Source organism: Helicoverpa armigera, chromosome 11 (assembly GCF_030705265.1).
Source record: "Helicoverpa armigera isolate CAAS_96S chromosome 11, ASM3070526v1, whole genome shotgun sequence".
In the NCBI taxonomy this organism is placed as follows: domain Eukaryota; kingdom Metazoa; phylum Arthropoda; class Insecta; order Lepidoptera; family Noctuidae; genus Helicoverpa; species Helicoverpa armigera.
Genome location: NC_087130.1, coordinates 4,323,914 through 4,343,277, shown reverse-complemented (window position 1 = coordinate 4,343,277; position 19,364 = coordinate 4,323,914). Strand labels below are relative to the sequence as shown.

The 19,364-nt window shown below is 34.7% G+C and overlaps 1 protein-coding gene across 1 annotated transcript in view; it reads right to left on the bottom strand.

Moving 5' to 3' along the window:
- The window catches only part of LOC110370105 (collagen alpha-1(XVIII) chain), a 168,797-nt gene extending 149,665 nt beyond the window's left edge, over nt 1-19,132 (bottom strand). Inside the window, exon 1 of the mRNA XM_049850809.2 lies at nt 18,692-19,132. Within this exon, the coding sequence (XP_049706766.2) occupies nt 18,692-18,744 (53 nt within the window). The 5' untranslated portion in view covers nt 18,745-19,132. The remainder of the gene's footprint in view (nt 1-18,691) is intronic.
- Between the last annotated feature and the right edge of the window lie 232 nt (nt 19,133-19,364).

The following is a 19,364-nucleotide window of genomic DNA, read 5'->3' as shown; positions in this document are numbered from 1 at the left end:
GCTATAAGGCGGGCTATAGGTGATAATTATCTTTTACGCAATACCTTGTCATGAATGTGTATGTTAAAGTTCTTTCATTTCTCAAACAAATATTATTGAAGTCTAATTGTAGTTTATAAAAGAGCAAAAATAAACCAATCTAGACAGGCAACGTCTTTGTTTGTTTGTACATCCTATTGTCGAGTCTGTATATCCCGTTCTTTGTAACTTTGTAGTATAATTTCCGCAAGGGACGACTCGGAAATAATGTGCCTTCGTAGTTCCCGACACCCTTTTTCTATGACAATTGGAATGGTACTCTTGCACTGCCTTTTCTAGTTTTATAAGTACATACACACAATGTCAGATTCAGCAAAATTATGTCGTAAAGAAGTAAAATAAAAAAAGAAACATAGATTATTTAATTTAAAGTCTGCTAATTTTTTTTAGCCATAATTTTTTCACTCCTTAAATTATCTTCTGGTGTGTCAAAAACATGGCTATCCTCATCCTATGGTTCTCAATAAATAATCTCTCTGTATGAAGATTTGTTGTCCTATTCATCGTATTATATGAAACATACCTTATTTAATAGATGAAGAGAGCACCGTCCTCTAAATAAAAGAACTCATTTTCTGCATGTTACTTTTCATTTCATATTTAATTATCTGTCATGTCATTTTGCACGTCCCTAACAAGAGTGAGTCTGAAAGATAAAAAGCAAATTGGCAAGAATACGAAGTATGTAATAAGAAGCTAGTCAGCAAAAAGTTGGTAATTAAATATATTTCACAATAAAGTCTTAAATACCATTTGAATTTCCCCGCTCGGCCTACTGGATGAGATTATCACGGTCGAGTTGATAAATAAGTCCTATTTTAGTTACCAAAAATACCAGTCGATACAAAAGCTTCCCAACTCATTTTAATCCCAAAAAACAAGCGGTGTAAGAAGATTACACCAATCTACCATAACCTTTTTGCCAAAAACCACACATTATTATATAAGCCTCAGTTAACATTTCAAAAAGATAAAAGGGTTCTTACGATCCAAAATTAGAACAAACTCCATTAATGGGGCCTATTTATAAAAACCTCTAATTAAACAGAGACCCTTATCAAACGGGAAAGAAAACACACACGGGAAAATTATGCAAAACGCGATAATTATAATGAGAAGTCCGATTTATATCAAGGACTCATTACTTCCGTTCCGAAGGGAGTAGTGGGACCTATCTTAGACACGTGCGCGGTGACTCGATGCCTCGTTTGTTAGAGAACCGATTCACATCGTTAACTTTGCTTGTTATAACTTTACGTGTCTCCTGAGTGCACGGAATTTAAATTAACTGAATATAAATGATTCAGGGATGAATATTACTCCAGATATGAATATCTGAGCGCCGGCCAAGACCGTGTGTAATCACGCGTTAAGAATTATTCAAGATCTTCTTAAGTGATGTTAGTGAATTGATAAGTTAAGCGACTTGATTTGATGAAATCGTTGAGACGTTTTAGTTTTGAAGTAAATTAAAGATTTATACTTGAATAATGCCGATGAAAACGTAATGTACTGATTTATAGATTTGTTACGCTTCGTTAAATTGCAATCATTTGTTTTAATGCAACTGTAAATCAAGACAGATATAGACATCATAGTCATGCCTTCTAAACCTGTAGCGTCGATTTTTTTCTTTCATTCACCCTCTATACGTGAGTACAAAGTTTTCTTTATTATTAAAAAAAACGGACAAATGACAATCACAATGAACGAAATATGTTGGCAGTGCAGAAATAAGTAAGTAATCCGCCGATACGATGACATGCCCCTCAAAAATTACAACAAAAATTAAGAACATTATGAAAAAGTTTCCAAACAGCTTTAAAGAAAAAATTGGATCACAATACCATTTACTTTCAAGTTCAGTGTTAAAATATCTAGTGCGTCCAGTCGAAACAAAGCGATTCAGCTGCACTCATCACTCACTGCCAGAGATTCGAGATGCAAGCAATAAGACCACTAGAACCTTGAATGGCAACTTTAAACATTATTCAACAGGTTTAAGAGCTAGTTTTATTTGTGGAATTTACGTTGAAGCAGTTCTGAAGCTTATGACCGATTTTGATAAACGGGAGCTTAAAGATGACCCCTTAAAGGTATAAGATATTTTTATTATCACGCCTATCTAGGTACAACTACAATGAATGTACTGTGAAATATTTTTAGCCATTTTCTCTAATTATCTTCCCATCATCAGATCAGGAACGTCTAATTATTTTTGCAAAATATGAAAACAATGAATGCATTTTTAATTATTTTCTCAAAATTAAAACGGTTATCGTTAAGCAGTTGACGTTAAACACGCATAATTTATTCATAACCAAAAACATCTCATCCGCATTTTTATGCAAAAATTTATTTATTTTTGCATTACTGTATCCAACCGTAAAGTGAAGATGCTTAATAAATCAAGCCTTTAAGAATACGCTAAACCCCAAACAGAAATCCCACTCAAAAGCAAGTAACAGATATGTGTTATAAATTATCACTCACATATCACAAAGAGAACTTACAATGAAAACAAATTGATTAACAGCCATTTAACCTTGCTCTTTTGTAATACACTTAAAAACTTCCGCATTCACAGCTTGGGCTCATACATCAAATTTCTCGAAAGTTCTCAGTTCTCTATAGGATAAAAGGCATTCTTGTCACGTAGCCGCCAAACCGCTTGACTCATCCTGAACGCACGATAAATTTGAACACTTAAGATGGAATTTTCTGGAAAATGAAGTACATAGGAGAGAGGGCTTAGCAGTTTTCGCATAGATCACTCGGGGACTGTGAAGGTAAGTCTAGGATTTAGTTGGGAGGTGTCGCCTGCCTGTCACGGATCAGGTTAAGCCTTAAATCCAAGCAGGTGAGCTCGTAAAGTCCGCAAAGAAGTTTTGTTAAGTAAACCTTTAAAATATGTAAACTAGACTGTTACTCAAATGTTTGACAAAACAGTTCAGAAATCAAGGCCTTATTTTTTCATTTTACTTGATGCAATGTGTACCTACTAAATTATATTATCGAATAGTACCTAGTTAAATAAAATGTTATATTCGTTGCTGACCGTACTTTGACTTTTAGAAGCCAAGATGTAAAGTAAATTAATTTAAGCGAAATTTGAGATAAGCGTTGCTATGAAGATGGCGAATATCAACGTATAAATAGCTCGATATAAAATACTAAATAATATAATTCTACTATTTTTAGGGTGTCATTTCATTTCCTGTTAGTAGTCTTCGAAGATCAATAAATGTCGGTTATATAGCGTCACAAGTCTAGCCTAGTCTATAAAACAATATTAATGACCCTTGATATTTGCGATGTCTCAACATTTATTTTAGTTCCTGACTCCGCTACTCATAAGTTTGAGTCACAAAGAAATTAATAATACCGAAACTAACTGCCAAGACGCGGTTTTATTGTAACTGTGAAATACAGTAAAATTAACTTTACTTTATTGCATGACAACGTAATATTGGTGTAATAATTATATTGACGACCAAATCATGGTAGAGGAAATTAGTCATGCTACTAATATTGAAAAAGTACAAAGCAATTTAATTCCTGAAACTTACATTCGCTTGCGCTGTCATTCACTATTTTAGGCTGTCATTTGAACATATTTGGCAGTCGTAACGACTAGTCAGAAGCCGATAAGTCTGATAACCAGTCATAATATGCGGTATTGGGTTTCCTGGGTAACTGGGTTTAGGAGGTCAAATAGGCAGTAGCTCCCTGCAAAACACTGGTACTCAGTAGCATCTTGTTAGACTGGAAGCCGAACCTAACTCGGAACTATATTTCGGAAAAGCCTAGGCAGATGATGACATTTGAAGCTCTAAAACAAAATAAAAATAAGACCAAAGTAAAAAACAAACAAAAGCATAATAAAGCTATAAAAAAAATAGCTTCATTCAATACGACTTTAATAAAGCAATAAATATGTACGCCATCATTGCCCACAATAAAAACAATAACTGGATCTACAATCTTGTTGATATTTCAAGTGCATCTCCTTCTAACAATAAGTCAATAAAAATAGCTTCGAGTAAAAATTGAATTGTTCTATTTACTTCTTTACTTAGTAGCTACCGGCTCTTGCTCGAAGAATAGTCTGCTTATGGACTTTGAATTAAGTATAGCCAGGTTTAAAATTCAATTTTTTTTTGTTCTAGTTTTTGTACTTTCACATTCATTACCCACTACTATCTGTTTTGCTATTTTAGAATTCTAGCATAAATATTATGAAGAAAGACAACACGTGTTTTCTTTCTTCATAATACTACACAATATACATACACCTGTTAAACAATTTCTACGTGCGGACATGAAAAAAAGCGACTAAGAATATTATCATATGTATCCAATTCATTGTTCAAATTGCGTAATATAAAAGTTGAACAGGAAAACTACATTTTTACGTTATTGTAATGTAGCCCACGTTTACCAAATCATGTTTTAAAAAAATCGTATAGAAGAGAAGAATTTTAAATTTGTAACAGTACAAAATGTAACCTTGGGAAACGGGAAGACATGTACAAAGACCATTTTGAATTTCTGTACGTTCCATCTTTCATTTAATGTTCTACTTGACCTTCTTACATATAAAAAGTTCATTTAATATATTATATTCGATTACACATCCGCTCGCTTCATTCATAATTTTTAAATGGTCAGTGATATATTGAATATCAATGAATTAGTGATTTACCGTTTTCACTATTGGATTTCTTGTTCGTTATTTATTGGTGGGATCTCTTTCTTGATAAATCTTGTCTTGCTTAAGGAGTGTTTAGAGTGAAAGCTCTTTTCAAAGTGTTGTAATATCTAGTGTCATTCATCGTCATAATGTTATTGCAATATCTTCGTTTTATCAATGAAAAGTGACAGTACTAAGTGTGTTCGCTTATACAAAAGAAAGTTTTGAATCATAAATAAAACTAATGTGATGTAAAAGATATGTTGAAGATTCAACAGCATTTTAAAGTCATTGTGTCTGACATTTCTGTCACAATATTGGAACAAGATCTTTTGACAAAAATGTGGGATTCTATATACTAGGGTAAAGGCGGGATAGATGCCGCAGTGGGATAGATGCCCCATTTTTAAAAAACCTAACTTCCCATGCTCGCGATTAAGAAACAACCGTTTAACTAGAAGCCACAAGCACCCCGCACCTAAATTAGCCACGCGCCATCGAGGGGTGAGGTTGCGTTTTGCTCGTGTGTGAATTCATCTCAGCGGCGAACTTACAGCGAGCGTAAAATTTTTAAAGGTGAGTATTTGCTGTTGTATAACTTTATAAGTAGATATTAATTCCATCAAATTTTTTATTACGTATGTATATTGTTTCATGAAGTATACATTTTGATGTAAATAGTTGCTCTATTGTATTTATTTATTTAAAAAAATACTAGGGCATCTAACCCTGTCAAAAAGGATAGTTGCCCTGATTTTTTACGGTATAGGTGCCCCTAGGGGCATCTATCCCTCCATACACCACGTGTACCTTGAATGTATTATAAGTGCTTTGAATACATATTTTTTATATTTTTCATGTCTTTATGTATAGGTATTTACACTTTTTATTAATTACGAATGATTTACAGTTCAAACAGTGAAGATTAAGACAATTCACCTAAGAACAAAGTTAAGGAATAGAAAACTAAAGGTGTGCCGGTGAAGAAGACTAAAAGAAATGGACAGGATGAGCCTAAAGATACAAATAAAAATAACTGCATAGAATGCTTCGAAAACTATGAACAAACAAAGTCTAAACTCCGACTGGATTCAATGTGTAATGTGGCAGTGCTGGTTACATGAAACCTGAACACTTTTCAGAAATTTGTGCTCGAGATGTAGAAAACTTAAAGCACTCTCCGGTTAAATATTATGATGGTAAGTATATTGTGTTATTTTAGTTTTTAAGAAAGAATGATTTTTATGATTGTGCATGTTGAAACTAAATAATTAATATTTTATAATACCTAAGGGTTTAAAATATAAAATACATTATTTTTGTTGAACAAATACTTTTAGAATTGTATTGTGTTAATTTTAATTAATCTGATAATTAATATAAAAAGATTAAAAAAACTGCAAAATACTTTTCATTTTAAATAAATTGAAGTAAAAAAATATATAAATATTATTAATATAATATACTTGAACAGTATGAAGGGCATCTATCCCGCACCGTAGGCATCTATCCTCGCTAGTATTTTCAAGGTGGGGCAACTATCCATAGGGGTAGGCATCTATCCCCAAAAATTGAGGTCTACAAAAAGCTAAAATCTGCAAAACGTGTAGTATATAGGCCCAAAAAGACAAATCACAAATAAACATAAAGGATTAAACTATAGTTACATTCATAGGTGTTATTAATGTAGAACCAATATTTATTAAATTATAAGCATATTTCAAAAAGTGGGGCATCTATCCCGCCTTTACCCTATAGATGTGTCAGGCCGCATTCCAAAATAAAGTCTGTTTTGACAAGATATATCACTAGTTCAACACTTCATCAATAGTTTTCACTCGACTGCAGTTATTTCCTATTTAACACGTGTCACAAAATGTATTGTGGGCGTGAATCATTAGCAAAGCTTTTATCGGAGTTGCGCGGGCGCATGGGAAACCGTTAAATTTTAAAGAACTGTTGATTTTACCTACGATGCAGTTTTAGATAAATATTTTCTTAGGAAAAGACAGTGTGGGCTTAATAGACGATAATTTTGCAGATAATGTGATATTTAGATATTTTCAATGTTTATTTAAAAAGATGACTTGAGCTCCTACAACATTGCATTGGTGATCAAAAGAGCAAGTCGCTAGTTGTAAATACAACATTATCTACAAAGTGTGACATCATTATAGTGTGTACAAAACACATTTTATCACACTACTAAATCAAACATAACTTTGTACAGAAAATATCATACAAACATTGTATTTGACACGACTTTTACATCAGCTACACTTTATCGTCACTTTGAGCTGAACTACGATACTCAGAAACTGTCTTTGACAATATCGCTTAATTAATCTGTAGTACCATTTCATTTATTCTAACGCAGTACTTAATGTCATCGTCTGGCTATGCGCAGACGCAAGTTTTATGCGGAGACAGTGTTATGCGTCACACAATGATTTGTATGGGACTAATATAGTTTAGATATGACAGGTGGTAACAATGTGTGAATGGTAAGTAAGGGGGTATTGTAACCTATGGTATGGCCTTCTGAAGGACTTTTAATGGGCCTTATACATATTTATACGTTGTAGTTTTCTAAGTATAAACTTATGGTTAGTTACCTATAAGTGTAACTTTGTCGGTGGTTTATTTATTCTCTGTTTAGAAAAATAATGTACCTTTAGTATAATATTCAAATATTTTATTGGGATTAGAAAACTCAGAATGGAATTATGAATGATATCTGATTCTGATGGTGATAAATAGACACTGTCTCATTAGTTCGATTGTTATCAAAGAAATATGTGGAGAAAAGCTTTCTCTGCTTTGCTATACTTAGATGTCTTTTGAGAATGTCGATGACCTATATTAGTTATAGGTAGTCTTTAGAGTTCGTGTAGGTATTATTCAATTCAAATTAAATGGATACAGTGTCCCTCGACGTAAGGATCAAATCAAATAGGTATTGACATTGAGCAGGCCATTTCCAAAGTTTTACAGTCAAAAATATAGGTGACAGGAATTTATTTTTCAAATATTTTTTATGGTTTTGTTCTCGACAAAATCAAATTTTCTTCAGGACATAGGTACGTACAAATAAATGCCTTTATGAATAATAATGGTTCCATACTAAAAAGATGATTGAAAATAGTTCCATTGATTCACACCGGGAGACGATGTTTCCCGCCTGTGACGGGTCCGCATTTCCTCATACAAGTTCCACAAAGAATTCTAAAGAACGTGACGTAATTATGACGAGTTTTTACGGTGAATTCATCTATATTCTGTCTGGTTTGTTATGTGGACCGTCTGGAAATATGATAATAGTAGGTAGGTAAGAGGAACAGAGAAATAGGTCACATATAACTATGAAAAATATATTGTAATGCCTGAAGCTTACAAATATTTTAATTTCTGAATAACTTTATTTAATTAAACCTTCCGTATAAATGGAACTTCGAATAGTCGGTAACTGTTATGAAATTTAATAGTTCACTATGCCTTTTTCATTGCGGTAAAAATATTTTCTATATTTATGTGTCATAAAACCAATAAATTCCGCAAACTCTAAATAAACAACACCTATTTACTTTCAACGAGTTCCCAATACCACTCGTACCCGAACAATCGATAACAATAAAATTCACACTTAAGCTTTCCTCACACGATTTTCTCATGACACAATCTATTAGCGTTGTTGTACTGAAGATCAATCTAAACACTGCAGCGAGCGTCTATTATTGTCACTACGTATCGCAGACGGTCGGTAGCACATTGCCCTCATTCACATTTAGGTAACGTTTAAAACATTTCTCTAGTGATAAGCAGCTGATATTATTTTATTTTATTTTATTTATTTGGCTCACCAACAATTGTTTACACGATACAATTATTAAATACAAACATCATAAAACAATACTTGTGTAACAATCTCTTAAAGGTAAGCACAGCATGCATTATACAAATAAGTTAAAGTTAAGATTATGACAAAATACTACATATAAATTCGATAATGTGAAAATTGTAATTAAATTAAACAAAACCAATTAAATTAAAAATTACTAATTACAAAATTAATTATTTAATACAGTGCTAAAAAAAATTGAGATCAATTAAATAATAAAAAGGGAGTAACCAATATTTTTTAAAATCGAGTTCTTTTGAGTTTGGTAAGTGAGTCAGCGTATAGGTCCACTAGATCACTGCAGCTATTAAGCAACTTACATAAGCGAGGGATAGGAGAGTTGGCACCAAGCACGGTTCTACGACGTGGAGGATACAGCGGAGTTATTGGGGCACGAGGTATCCTAGCGGGGACTCTGAGTTTTACTCGACTCAGCAACTGCGGGCAATCAATTTTGTATCGTAGAATTTTAAATAGGAAAACGGAGTCGAGTATATCCCTTCTTTTTTGTAAAGATACCATCTTAAAGTGGGTGAGCCTGTCATTATACGATCGTATTTTTTTTACCAGACCGGACGAAAAGCTAAGTGCCACAGGAACCGTTTCTGTACTCTCTCTAGCCTCAATATGTGTGTTGCATAATGTGGTCTCCATACCGTACTACAATATTCCAGCACACTGCGGACCAGACAATTGTAGAGTGTGATCTTGGTCTTACTATGACGAAAACCAGTGAGATTCCTTAGAACAAAACCCAGCATTCTAGAGGCTTTTTTTATAACATTTTCAATGTGGGGTAAGAATGTCAATTGTCTATCGAATGTTATTCCCAGGTCCCTAATACTCTCAACTTCTTGGATCGAACTTTTAGAGATGTGGTAGTTGGAAAGCGTTAATTTATTTTTCCTGGAAAATTTTGCATGAAAGCATTTTTTTACATTTAATCTCATACCATTGTCTTTACACCACTCTACCAGAACATCAATGTCACGTTGGAGCAACTCAACGTCTGCGTCAGACTCAATTATTCTGCAAAATTTTAGGTCGTCAGCATACATATAACATTCCGAGAATTTTAACGTATGAGGGATGTCGTTAACATAGAAGTTAAATAATATAGGACCAATATGGGACCCCTGGGGAACACCGGATGTGATCCCGTAAAAGTTTGACTTGTAACCATTAACGGCGACATAAAAAGTGCGATTTTCGAGGTACGACTTCAACCAGTTAAGAAGACAGCCGGTGATACCATATAAGGATAACTTTTGTATGAGTTTGTTATGGGGGACACTATCAAAGGCTCGACTAAAATCTGTATATATCACATCCACTTGTTTAGCATTATCAACGGCAGCCATTAAGGTCTCAGTAAATGATACCAGATTGGTGCAAGTAGACCTTGAATTTACAAAGCCGTGCTGGGCGCTGCTAAGGTAAAGTCTCAAGTGTGACTGTATACATGGGCAAATCAAAGATTCGAAAACCTTGGCAAAGGTAGACAAGATACAAATTGGTCTATAGTTACTTACATCAGTGTTATCGCCGGATTTGTATATTGGTACAATCTTAGCTTCTTTCCAAACGTTAGGGAAAGTTCCTAATGCAAGAGATCGATTATATATAAGCAACAGAGGCGTCGCTAGGGAAGAGGCGCACATTGAGATAAAAATAGGAGGAATACCGTCCGGGCCAGCACCTTTTCGACAGTCAAGAGACTTCAACTTATTAAGCAAAGCGTCGTGCTCTATTAATGGGGCTGACAAAGGCAAACTGAAGGCTGCCATTGTTTTTAAGTGATCTGTAGAAAGAGGTAAGTTTGTATTGTTTGGGCTACTATACATTGAAGAAAAATACGTAGCAAACATTTCTGAAATATTAGTTCCATTAGAAGAAGATGTCACGCCGTCGTTCATAGTAAGAGGATAGGAACTAGCACCTCCGCGTTTCCCTTTTATGTAGGCCCAAAACCGGTTGGGATTATTGGTGATATCAGACTCCAGGTCACTTAGGTAAGCATTGTAACAGGAAGTAGCTATAGCAGAGCAGCGTTTACTCAACAACTTCAGTTCAAGCTCATCCATTGGGTTCCCATATAACTTAAACCGAATACGTAACTTTTCTTTATCTCTCAGGGCTCTTATTAGTTTTTTATTGAACCAAGGAGGATATGATAGTAAGGATATGATAGTAGTTATATGTTAACAGCTTTTGATGTACGTTAACATCATCTGTCTACCCTTTTCCCGAATATGTTAGGTTACAATGTTTTGCTAGGTTACGGCTTCCAGTCTAACTGACTGCAGCGAAGTACCTTTATTTTACAAATACTAGATGTCATACTTAGTGGCTTCGGACTATTCGTACAAACCAAAGATAGTTATTCGTTATAGCCGTTTTCACAGAATAGTCTTTAGGCTCGTTGACGCCCGACTTTTTTTACCAGTATTACGTCCTTGTTAATGGCTCCTTCTAGCGAGTATTCCAACATGCGCGTCAAGAAGCTCGTCCTCAGAACTCTCATTATCTCCGATCGTCTGTCAACGCCTGTTAGCACGTGTGAACTGAGCCTAAAACCCAGTTTTACCTTATCAGCTCTCCCTAAACTATGCAGTTGATATATTGTCACTTAATTAGGTGCACCAAATGAGACAGTAGAACGTTAATTTCACACTTTAATTTATAAGGGCCTACTAATTAGTGCGGCTAATAAAGTGTGTAATTTATTTCTTTTTCTTGCTTTTTAGTGAGGGCCTTTAAAAGCGGGGTGAGAGATTAAATTTTGTCCTGTCACTGCTATACCATAAAGGTGTTACGATGTACAATCGCGGTGTAATTATTTAATTACCTGTCAAAGATTTTTATGGTAAGCTTAGAAGACTTTTTTCCATAATTATGTTCAAAACGATACTAATAATTAACACTACCCAAAATTTACTAACTGTTAACCGATTGTAAATTAAACTAACCCGATTATTTACGTCCAAATCGCAGTAAAAGGTGAAATCCGACACCGTTAAGACGTGGTTAAGAGACAAGAAAAAGCCAGTGGGGGCCATAAACTACTGATGATACGTCTGTAGGAAGCAAGACACGTATTTCACAGTTTAATACGACCAATTGGACACGGTAATAAATTAAATATCCGATATATTGGCACGACGCGACGCAACACAAACGGGCGTGGCAGCGCTTTCGCAACAAATGCGTGACTCTACTGAAATGTCAAAGTTTTAATACTTGTAGTGCATGGTTTTAGATATTAGTTATTAGACCGTTTTACTATTATACGGTCTATAAATCAGAAAATTAATTAAATAGTTGGCAAAGTTTCTTTGCATCATAAACAGTACCTATGTTTCTCCACTGATATATTTTGTTTTAGTAATTTAACAAGATTTTACTTTGATCATTGATGTTAAATAACAGCACTATCTTTCGTAATAAGTAATATTGAACTATTGATACATTATACGATGGCTTATAAAATATTTAGAATATTAGTGGGACTAACATTACTTACTTTATTGACGCTTACCTATTATTATTATTATATAATTTAATACAAATATTCATGCATGTCTATGGGCCTTTGTTGCTTGATTAAATTAAAAAAAATATTGTTGGTTTCCTAAACATTTTCTGCTGGCCCTTACAATCTTCAATTGTATTACTCTCTTTATCACTGAACCAAAAATGTCGAAACAATCTCATTCATACCAACATTTGAGCTTTATCATCGTGTATTGATATAAATGATTATTAAATCATATCAATGGAGTTACAATCAAGGTTCAGTAAGGTCAGAAGGCCATTCACATTGAAGTTATTTCGATACCTTATGATTTGCACGTACAACGTTTGATGTTTATTGCACTTGAATACTCATATTTGGAATGCTCTTGAGATGTTATATTTACGTCTAAATAAATTATTAATATCAGTTTTATAATCTTATGTATCTTTAGTAGGTACGTCAGCATAAATATTCTATATTAAATATTTTAGTGATAGGAGATATCAAAGCCGTTCGGTATGAAAAATTATTCGCAAAATAATAACTGTTACTGTCAAAGAATAATGTTGAATTGAGTTGTGTTTTGAAATAATCTCTGTGTATCATTCTAAATAATTAGTAGGATTAGGTTACTTTAAATATCCAACTTTAATTTATGCTCAATTTTAAGACAGATGCAATAAACGTCACATGGTATCCAAATTCTAGCTGTTCTGAATGTTTACTAACACTAACAGTAGCTGATACCGAATAGAAGAGAGCGTAAACAATTTTTGACGAACAAACAAACATTGTTAAGTACACTATGACTACGTATTCTGGTGCATTTACTGGAACAGTAACCTAAATAATTTTAAGTCACTTCTACAGTGTGATTCATTTTAGCCATTGATGCAGAAATAAGAGCTCATTGCAAACTTTTAACCTACCTATAGCATGATCGGGCTTGTGAATGAATACTAGCTGTGAAGACATTATGGATATCATGGAATCAGGGTATCAGATCGACTAGTTCAATTGTATTCACGATTACACTCAAAATAAACTGTGAACCAACCATCAGGATAAGTATCGATTGATGACTTAGTCTGCAGTATGCGGGAGCGGAGAATCATTTTTTTTTAATAATAAAACATTTCCATATCTTAATATATTTGTTAAAATATTGGTAGGAAGTGTCTAAGAATATTTTGAGTATCTACATTTTGTACACACACTAAACTTTGCGTGACGTTTCACGGTTACAGGTTTACACACCATAACACGCTTTTCGTGCCGAACTTAAACACTGACATGCCTCTAAAAATTAGATCTGCCCTGTTGACCTATACAAAACAAAATTATTTTAGTTTAGCTTTATATGTACATAAAATATTCAGACAACCACAAAAAATCAAAATTATTTCTTTGTTGTGAAATATTTTTTTATACTTGTATAATGTAATGAATATGTTGTCATAATATTAAAAAATATTATTACAAACCACCTACTACCTAAACACAAAATACCTACTAAAAAATTAACGATCCACTTCAACATACCAATTTATCAATAACAAATTATAAAATTTTAAAATCGACTAAAGAACAATGACTAAACTCGACTAATCGATGCGCTACACGAGTCCTCTTCAGAGTATCGAATAACAAGTACTGGAGGGTTATTAGTGGTTGTGTTAGTGACTTGCCAAGGAGGCCACTAAGGAGTGTATCGATTTCGCGAGGAAGCCGCACTTGCCTTGTTTAATCGCGCTTAACTTGCCTGTTTGTTAGACTAACTATTTTTGTATTATAAGCCATTAAAGGTGCTACATTTGCAGTCTGGAATAAAATATGGTACCTACTTAAGCTAAATGAAAGAAATAGTCGCTAATTATATAATAGTCATAAACCTTTATTTGACTCTGCATTATAATCGTGATCATAATAGAATACTAATCAATACTTACTCGGACCCAGCCTAAGCGCAACAAAAATCGAATAAATTGAATCACGCGCGAAACCCATATCGATTACCGCTTCCATGATCGAGAGAATAATGCACGACATTTCACCATCAAAGACCTCCCATACTTAGACGACAGACCCGTGTCGACGGCGCGCGTTGTTCCACGCGCTCCTCAAAGAGATGTCAGCAACCCCAGCGGGGCCCAGCAGGGCCAAGGCCTGCCGGGGCTGCGGGTTGTTCGAAAGAGATACCGCGGCCCTGGTACATAAAAGGCCTATGACGGAACACGACGATTTTAGTCAGTAAAAGTCTGACACTCCCTCACCGCTGCTAACCCACAGCGGGAGGGGTCATTTGATGATTTTACGTCGCTAAAAAAAAAAAGACCTCCCATACTTATCAAATCCTTTGAAAAACAAAAGCTCAATACTCTGCAAAAATATTTTAGGAAAATATCAAAGAATACTCTAAACGATTGTGCCTAAAAGTACCGAACATCTACAGAGAAAAAAGTCACTACAATATCCATCTTTCTTTGCAGACGCGACACTACTTTGAAAACAAAAGGAAGTAAAATGCTCCATTATTTTAGTACCGGCCCCTTTGTGTTATGAATAAAATATCTGACGTGAGAATTACAGCAGGTGAAAAATAATTGGTACTATTGGTTCTCGAACATATCCTTCCGTATACTAGTTTGTCATTTTATAACGTAAATGCAGGTATTGTCTTTTGAGCTTGCATAGTTAAAAATAGTGTTTTTAACAAAGTAACAAATAACAGTATTTTTTGTGCATATGAAGTAGATAACTTTTAGTGAAAAATATCAAAAATGCAAATGTATAACGTATTATATTTTTTCCGCTGCTGTCATTGATATTAATTGGAACTATTTTTTTAAGTTTTTCAATCAGTAATTAGTCTACATCATAAAAATCCGTACTATAATTGGTTGACCAAAATTCAACAAAATGCAGGCATGTAGTTACTTACATTTAAACATCTTTATAATTTCCACCGTTATTGATTCAAAACCTCTATCTCTTACTATAAGTACAATCACGCTACGCATATTAACTTAATGCAAGATATAAACAGGAATCTCCGAGATCTCAAGCCACCCACGTTGACAGGAATTCAAGAAAACTAGGAAACATTTAACATATTTAACTACTATGATTTCTTCTTGAAAAGGAGCTAGTTTATTACACACTGATGATACCAAGTATGCGCATACGCACGCACGTTCAAGCGGTAAGGCAAAGATAAGCAATATGTTTTATTTATGAGAACTTAGGTGGTTTAGCAATACAATAATTTAAGTTTTAGTTAAAAGATATCTAATTAGCAATTATAAATCCCAATTATTTTTAGAAAATTAAAGCCCTAAATCAGCTGTTTGCAAAATAGTATTTATCCTATGAATCTTGGTAATAGCTAACTGCCTATGATTTGCTCGTTATACATTTGTCGTCAAATAACTTTGCGGCTCTGAAGTCATTTAACATCTCGCGCATGCGTAGTTGTGTTTTGTGTTGTGCGTACAAAAGCCAACTTTAGATCGGCAAAGTAAACTGACGAATAATGTATGGGACCTACCTATAGTAATCCAAGTCGAAGATTTTTTCTTGGTGGTCCCACCATGGATTACAGCAGCAGATTAGTATAATCAACAGATCGTGAGAATATTATTAGGAGTATCGAAATAATAATCCCGTAAGCGTGATTATCATATCATGCCTTCCGTGTACCAAGACTTTCTTTTAAAGTGGGATTAAAAATCTTAGGTACATCTGGCTTCACTTTAATATTTCAAAGTTACCACTGGGTTTATTTCGGTGCCGACACTTTTTATAAGAAAGAATCAAATGAACACTCTCACTGTGGGTGCAGCTTTGACACTCCCTCATGGAGTGTCAGACTCTTACTGACTAAAATCCACCATATTCCCTCTTGAACCCTTTGTGTACCAGGGCCGAGGTAGCTCTTTCGAGCAATCCCGCAGCCCTTGCAGGCTGCTGACTTTAGATTATAAGTTCTACATTTTCCAAGACCACCCTGTTACTAGGGCTGCCATCCGTCCGGGTTTCCCCGGATTTGTCCTCGTTTGGAGGCCGTCCGGGGGCCGTCCGGGCGGGGTTTCAAGAAGTGTCAGGAGAAAACCCGGACACTTTTCATGTAAGGAAGCAACTCAAGGAATTGAAATATATGTTAATAGTAAATGGATTACAAATTAGGTATTATTTTGTTAAAAAAAATCGTACTCGTTCGGGGAAAAAATGCGATTTACGCCAAATGTCCGGGTTTTTTTAATGTTTGTCCGGGTTTGGCGAAATTTGAGATGGCAACCCTACCTGTTACGCACAAACAAACAGGTATATTTCTATAAAATATTTATAACTTCACATTGAATATAAACCTAGTCCAATTATCACTTGGAAATCGCAGCTTTGTACCAAATGCCTACTGTTTTGCCACATTCCTATCTTATCAGATTGACAAGTTCTGATAAAATTGGAATGTAGTATAATTGTAGGAATTCGTTATAAGTTAATATAATTATTAGAACTGTTATTAAAGAGATAGTTTGTGAGATAACATGTTGTTTGACTGGAAGTGACATTGAAACTTAAGAAGCTTTGGTAATATCTTTGTTTGTTAATGATCTTAGTATTTTAATTTTATACGTTATTTTCCATAAGTATACAATTAGGCTGATGTTTTGATTTTATATGTAGGTGGTTCTATTTCTTTTATAATTAATATTCAAAAATTAAGAATAGTTTTTGCAAGTTACGAGAAAATTCTTTGAGTGTCTCTTTCTTCTAAGAATTATTGGCCTATCTTCAAAATAATGAAAAAATAATCGTAATTACCGTTAACGTTACAAAATCGTTTAAATATAATGACAGGTTTGAAAGAACGTTGAAGGTAGATAATTACTCTTATGTCCTCTTGGAGAATTGACAAGTTTATTAAAAAGGCTCATTAAATAGTTCCATATTATAAAGAAAATATTATCTTTATAACACAAGAGAATGCGCAGGCACAGGTGTTGTTTCTACGATCTTGTAGACCGATAAGGAACAACTATGAGGAGAACTGGCGCAAGACCAAAGTACCTTCTTTACGTGCTTGAATAGAAATGATAGAATCATCTACCAATAGGCTTGCTTTGGCAAGACCAAGTAAGCCTAGTAGGTTCAAATATATTTATGTATTTTGCTAAGACATCCTATGTATAAATTTACCTTTTAAAGCACCCTAGGTATATGAGCACAAAAATACTAAAAGCAAATAAAAATGTTCTTAAACCGAAAATAAACATAATTCTTTTCTGTGTATCTATTCCAGAACCGTATCCAGGCGTGTGTTCACATTATTTAAAATCCTTTAAACCACCTAACTGAAGCCCTTTGTTAAAATATGAAAAAAAGGTTTACCTATTACTAAAATAGATTGTGCGTAAAGGGTGATAATTCATATTATACGTAGGTCTTATTATAGAGAATTGTAGTCACAATCTGTAGGTATATTATGATGATAAATTGATAAACCGTGGGATCAATAGCACACGGCTGCCAAACCCTTTGAGGATTATAAGCTTAACAGTCGTATGTAGATACTTATAGGTTTACCTAAGTATACCACATCTATACATAAAACATATATAATAAGATAATCAGTAAGATTATTCAGTTGAAGATCGCGTCATGATAAGATGGTCACCCATCCACGCACCGAAAGTACGAAGCGATGCTTTACCTTATAATCGATTGACCTGAGAGACTTATAGCTACAAGCTCAAATCTTTTTCTTATTACTCAAACAAAAGCAAATTACAAAAACTAAATCAACGTCACTCAAAAACAAGTACTAACAATTAGGTTCAAAGACTTTAGTCTTAATATAACAAAAGATGATGTCACAGTTGAACGCTCTAGCATTTCTAGAGCTGACACATGCCTACAAAAATAGTTAGCCAAGATAAAACAATGCAAAAACTTAACTGTTTCACAAAATATCTATTAGCAACGCGGTTCCGCAGACTCGTTAATATTCAAGTGCACACATAGACAAGCTCTCTGTATATGTACATAGTTTGTTGACATAGTGACGAGCATGCGCAGAGGTAACGCTATACATAAACAATGAATTTAATTTGTCGCAGGCCAACCTATGCGGAGCCTTACCTAAGGACATGACAGGACAATTAATCTGGTAACTGAATTTGAAACTCCATTCTAGAACCCCTTCGCTGAAAGCAATTTAAGTTACGAGTCCCTTTCGCACTATATATGTTATGTAGGTTATAATGGTATCGTGAATTTTGATAGCACCTTTCCACGGCCCCCTGTATATCGATACCACGAACCGAGAGGGATGACCGATACGGGTCATTACTTCCTCAAATAAGGGCGAGTCATTCACTCCCAGTCATCAATCATCCACTCACAACGACTACATTACTCTCAACTTCGATTGAACCTATTTACTCCCAACAAAATAATATGAAACAAATATTTGGCACCCAACTTCGAAATTAAATTAATTCAAGATACCGATCCTCAATCAAAAATCTCATTAGCGACTTACCGAAAACACTCCATAGCCGGCAGAAATTGGGCCAAGCAATATTTAATAATCATCCTTGATGTGGCTCCCTTGATCTTACAACATCTCTATGTATCGGCCGTTCATTCACGTAAACTGTTATCAAAAACACTTTCTCTGTCGCTTCAGTCCGCGCACATCGCACTGTTGATAAAAGAAAAAAAAAACCGAGCCGGCTTTTGTGAACGATTCGACTGTCAAAATCACGTGGAGAGGCAACACTCACACACGCATCACTGCTGGGCGCAAGCGGAATACGCTTTTTCGCGGCGAACGCTTAGCGCATGACATTCAAGGAACATTATATTCATGTAGCGAACTAACCTCCCACACAGTTCGTGAAGAACTAAGCGCAAGCAGTCGAGGTGCACGTGGTCCGTAGCTTACGCGACGGCCGCCCTTCCAAAGCGGCGTCCATACACTACGAAAATCGACTTTCGCTCGAACGGTAGACGACACCATTTCGCCCAAAAACGGCACGAGCCGACGAGATGAGCCAGAATATGGGACGTTACACACAGAGTATTTCCGTACTATCGTTAACAGTGTGCGTACGTTGCGTACATGTACAACGGAAGAGAAAAGTGCATTGTGTTTTTTATTTTCGCAAACCCCGAATCGTGGGTATTCTTTTGTGAATAATTCGATTGGGTTT